Source organism: Kryptolebias marmoratus, linkage group LG3 (genome assembly GCF_001649575.2).
Source record: "Kryptolebias marmoratus isolate JLee-2015 linkage group LG3, ASM164957v2, whole genome shotgun sequence".
NCBI classification, from domain to species: domain Eukaryota; kingdom Metazoa; phylum Chordata; class Actinopteri; order Cyprinodontiformes; family Rivulidae; genus Kryptolebias; species Kryptolebias marmoratus.
In genome coordinates this window covers 5,241,747-5,247,266 of record NC_051432.1, presented here as the reverse complement: position 1 = coordinate 5,247,266, position 5,520 = coordinate 5,241,747, and the positions used below count along the sequence as shown (strand labels likewise).

General features: G+C 41.0%; 1 protein-coding gene across 1 annotated transcript in view; it reads left to right on the top strand.

Moving 5' to 3' along the window:
• The first annotated feature begins 278 nt into the window (after positions 1-278).
• si:ch211-156l18.8 (probable G-protein coupled receptor 158) overlaps positions 279-5,520 on the top strand; it is a 38,076-nt gene continuing 32,834 nt past the window's right edge. The window contains exons 1-2 of the mRNA XM_025009168.2: positions 279-1,845; positions 3,011-3,119. Coding sequence (XP_024864936.1) covers positions 956-1,845; positions 3,011-3,119 — 999 coding nt within the window. The 5' untranslated portion in view covers positions 279-955. The remainder of the gene's footprint in view (positions 1,846-3,010; positions 3,120-5,520) is intronic.

Below are 5,520 nucleotides of genomic sequence, written 5' to 3'. Positions count from 1 at the left end.
AAAAGAGCATCCCCATCATCTCCTGTAGGAGGGGTTAATCCATCCATCCAGCCATCCAGCAGGGTGATTCTTGATGGATGCCCAAATGCAGAAGAGCTTAGCCTAAAGCTCATCTCTGACTGACTGCATCATCCTCTTCTCTGCGAAGTCACACACACAACAGATGGACCACTCTCATCACCTTTCAGCACTGGTGAGCATCCCCGTCAATATGGATGAGCGAGTGAATTGAGGGAGGGGAGGAGAAGGAGGAAGCAAGTGACGGGGAGGGGCTGGACATCACAATTTGCTGTCAGATAAGCTGGAAGCTCTTTAGCGCAACAGATGAGCGAAGACAGAAGACAGGAGAGAAGTGGAGATCAACGAAAGAAATTCCTTTTGCCTTTTTCCTCTCTTCATCACAACTCACATCGCCTCCTTCCTCTCACCTGACCTGAAGATCTCCCTCTAACTTTGAGGCTCTTCCCTTGCTTTTGCCCTCCTTACTCTGCTTGTGCTTTTTATCTGGCAATTATGAAATAACAGATCTGATGTTAAATGGCACTGGAGATATCGGATGGACAACTGAGAGATGAGACTAACTCTGCTTTTGCTGGTCACCTCTTTCCACCCTCACTCCCATCATCAAGGTTTGTTATCTTTGTGTGAGTGCGAGCACTGGTAGGCGCGTGCAAGCTCCTGTGCTGCACACATGGAGCTGTGTGCTTTGAGTGGGAACGGGAGCGGGAGCGCCACAGACATTGCAGCATCCTCCTCCAGAACACCTGCTGCTGCTGCAGTGCCTCACTAATGTAAACATGAAGACATCCATGAAGACATCCATGAAGAGAGCGTAAACTTTCACCATCATGCAAAACTTTTTTCTTCTCTCAAAAATTTGAAACAGGTCACAAAGTTCTGTCTTTTGTTGGCCCTTTAACTCCTCTTTTTCTTCTTTCCTCCACAGTGTGTCAGAATGAGTCCTGTTTGGTTTCTTCTTCTGCTCACGCACTTTTTAAAAGCACAAGTGACTCAAAAGTTTCTAATCGGAGAGACTTCAAACAGCAGTGATACTTCAATTAACAGTACAGGAATTTTAGAACCCTACCCCACAGAAACTCCCAAGTTTGCAGGAACACCTTCAGAAGCTCCCACAGTGGTGGAGGATGACTGGTCCCCAGCAGAGACCTTTTTGTACACCGGAGACCCTTCCACTCTGAAAATGGCCCGTTGTTCCCGAGCGTATAGCACTCAAGGGCAGAACGGACCTCTACCAAGCAACTTTATTACCTCCCTCCAGCCAGCTCTGAATGCACTGGCCAACACTGCCAATTTCCTTAACATGGTCTTCCAGGCCAGTGACCTGCGGGAAAGCACAGTGCAGGAGGATATGGAGTGGTACCATGCCTTGGTCCGCGCCCTTCTTGAAGCTGACGTGGTCATTCGGCGGGCCCTCCTCACTTTCGATGCTGACCCAACTGCCCAGATGCCACAACTGGTTCTTCATGCCACCCGCAATCCATCTGGCAAGCAGCAGACCATCATCCTCCAGGACTTTACTAAGGCCTGGACGAGCCTCCACCCACCAGCCCCAGCTCCTGATGACAGCTGGTTCACAAAACTGAAATTCTCTGAGTCCAATCAGCAGACAGCAGCCCTGTCCATGCGGGTTCTCCTCAATGACCTCAGCACCTTAGACACCCCCAAGTGGGGTCAGGGCGACAGCTATGTGACCAATCACAGTGGCATACACTGGGCCAGAGCTCCGTTTCTGGACTGCAAGGATGGAAGTTTCATGCCAGGCTGGGTGCTGACCCTGTCCATCTCCTTCTATGGCCTCAAACCTGATCTGACACCAGAGTTCAGGTCAGGACAAAAAAAAAAAAACTTGCTCTTACACACCGGATATTACACTAACACATAGCTCATAAACCACTAACTGACACAGATGTTATTTTTGGGCAGAAGCAAACAGAAAAACTGATATATTAGATATATTACTAATTATAGCTGAATTCTATTTAAATCGAATAAGACTTTTTTCAATCATTGTTTTCCTGTTTATATTTTTTTCTGAAAGTATTTTGCAATTAAATAAATTCTGCATGTTGTACAATCTTAACCATTCATGCAGTATATCAAAATATTCAGCTTGTTTGGGAAATGTGTGCTTTTAGTATTTATAACTTTTATGAACTATTTAACTTTATTTACAACATTTTTACATACGTATAGAATTACATCAAGATCTCATTAGTTCCTTTACAAAGCATGTTCTTTGAAATCTACTTCAGCATATTTGCTATATTTTTATATTTTCTTGTTAATCTTTGCTTTTAACTACTATTTTGCTAATTTACCTTTAGCTAGTCTTTTTTTTTTTTGCTAATTTCAGCATTTTTGCTGCTTTTAGCTATTGTTTTGCTGCTTTTAGTGTTTTGTTTTGTTTTGTTTTTGCTTGTTTTCACATAATCAGTTCAGTCAGCACATAATTGTTCAACAAATTTTAGAAAAGTTATTCAGCACTCAGCATCACACTGTTTCTTTAGTCTGAATCTAAAATCTTGCCAATAATGCCAAAACTAGAACTTTTCATTTTACAATAAATAATCCATCCTGATTCATTTCAGGACTTTATCAAACTAGATGTGGCTGTGAACAGTTCTAGAAACTCGTGTCTAAAGTCATCTTTTAGTCCAGCCAGTAAAACTGTTAGTCTGACAATACACTTTTAAGCCTAGAACTTTAAAATCAAAAAGCAGTATTTGTATTTCACCTTCTTTTCTGGCTCGATGATGGGTGCCGTGACCTTTCCTGCAAACCTCTGGAGAAAGGTTTGATAAACAAAAGTATATCAACACAGTTAGATAAACAGATAATCCACACTACAGTATAGCAATGTAGAGCTATGAGAGAAGTTAACAGATTATTGAAATGGGTTTAATGATATTTGGTGCTGTTTTTGTTTCTCTACACTGATGCAGAATTCTGACCATCCCCATCCTTGATGTGTGTATGTGTCTTGTTTTAGAGGTGTTATACGTGTGGATGTCAACATTCAGGGCATCGACTTGAACCAATGTGCAACAGGTGACAGCTGGTTTGCTGATACTCACCAGTGCAATCGCACCACCATGGAGGTAAATGGAGGGAAGGCCAGGGAGGGAAATATCAAACATTTTGATATCTGTCTCTAGTTTAATACAAGTCAACCTGCACAATTAAAGTAGAACCAATAAACCATAAATAATGTTGCTGGTCTATTACCACTGCCAAGATATATGATTCAGTGTAAGAATGTAAGAATAGGAAAAACTCAGGTTATCACAACTTATAAACTACAGTTAAAAACGTTTGTAGATGGTGACTCAGTGAGCTCTGATGTGTTATTCAGTCATTTACTTTTAAACACCAGCATGCTGGTCTCTTCAGTGTTAAAATATTAGTGCCCTAAAACAAGAGCTTAAATCCCAGCTGTACCAAATGTTTAAGCTGTTTCAAACAGAGTTAGAAAAGGTCTAAAATCATACATTGTCTTCTTAGTACCATCTGGACCACAAAACAAAACAAAACAAACAAACAAAAAAAAAACAAGAGTAATGTTTTCCTTCATTATGAGCCTTCTAATAGGCTACTTCTACTGTTAGAGATTTTACCCAATTTGCAACTTGTGAATCAATTTTTTTTGTTTTAAACCTAATGAAATCTATTGTGATACAATTCAGAAATTGGTTGCCAAGTTTTTACCAAATGGCAGTCTCAAGAATTCAGAATGGCTGTGCCCCAGTCAGTACTAAAATTGATGTTTCCTAAATCTGACAAGACAATTTGAAATGTCTAAACCTAACCAACAGTAAGAATGAAGTTGACCTACAATTCCTGTTCGAAATTAAAAGTATAGTCCAGTGATAGTTGACGGGGTGTTTTGTCTAATAGTTATCAATAGTTAGGACCTTACCAGCCATGACTTCAATCATAGAACATGGAGTATGAAGAAAGAGGCAAAACTCTTCACTCATGCTAGGCTACAGGCTAGCCAAACAAGTGCCAGATTTTGTTTTGTTTTTTAGCATTTTCAAGGCTTATAAACCAACTTTTTGTCGAAAACAACATATAGGTATGAAAGAATGATACATTAGCTAAAATTAAACCTCTGCACTTTTGCCTGATACCGATTGTTTGTTTTGTTACTGTCCTTTCAACAAAACGTCTGTGTTATGTGTGCGCAACCGCTGCTGAATGTATCAGTTCACCTCAACGCATCTAGGCATAGTCTACATGTAGCCGGATATCTGGTAAACCAAATAGTTTTTTTATGCGATTTGGCCTTTCATCCAAACGTAACCTCCATTTAATGCACTAAAAACAATTGATAATGAAAACTCTGGCCAAAGTGAAGATTTGCAAATTCTCCGTTTTTGTGTTTGCATGTGGACGTTGTTAACCAGAGATTTAAAGGTCCACGCATTCAGGACTTTACAACTTTACTTTACTCAGTCTGCTACAAGTAATGTGACACTGAAGTCACATATGCAAAGATTGTTATTGTTTGATCATTCAGTGAAGGAAAAATGTCTGCTATCAAAGAGGAGCTGATTTTTATCTTGGTTTAGAATTTTTTTGCCTGTTTGTTTTTACAAACTCAGCTGCTACAATTACACTGAATTACACTGAAATGAGCACTTGGAGGGCAGCGGTTTTACATCAGCTGTCCTTCCCGATATGGAGGCCCAATGCCGCCGCCATTCAATGTTGCCACCGCCTGTTTTGGATCAGCAATCATAAATGATGCCCCCTATGGGTTTGGCATGTTTAAAATAATGCTCAGTGTTGACATTCATTGGGTTAGCGTGGATGAACACCTTTTAAAAACCAATCCTGTGTAGATGGTATCATTTCTTCAAACGATGTGGCGGAGATATTCGGTTTAATAAAGACCCAGCTACATGTAGACTACGCCCTAGTTAGTCCAAAAGTTGACTCAACCCCTGGTAGATTGACACATTCAGCAGCATCAAAACCTTCAACATATCCATGGTCTATCAATGGTCTGCACACATAGATTCTCACAGTAACACGGACATTGTTCAGTCGAGAAAAAAACAAAGTAAAATTGAGTCTTGCAAAAGTGTAGAGGGTTAAAATTAACTAATGTAGCATTCTTTCACACTAGTATGTAATTTTTGAGAAATACTTTTTTGATGAGTTGTTTTATAAACCTGAAAAAATATATATATATATATTTTTGCACTTGTTTGGCTAGCCATCACCTTAGCCTTAACTACAACTTTTGACTTTTTCTCCACTGTGCTCTATGAGTGATGTCACAGCAGACAAGCAACTATTCCATTCCATTCTCTTCCACTTATCTGGGGTCGGGTCGCGGGAATAGCAGCCTAAGCAGGGAGACCCAGACTTCCCTCTCCCCAGCCACTTGGGCCAGCTCCTCCGGGGGAATCCCAAGGCGTTCCCAGGCCAGCCGAGAAACATAGTCCCTCCAGCGTGTCCTGGGTCTTCCCCTGGGCCTCCTCCCGGTGGGAC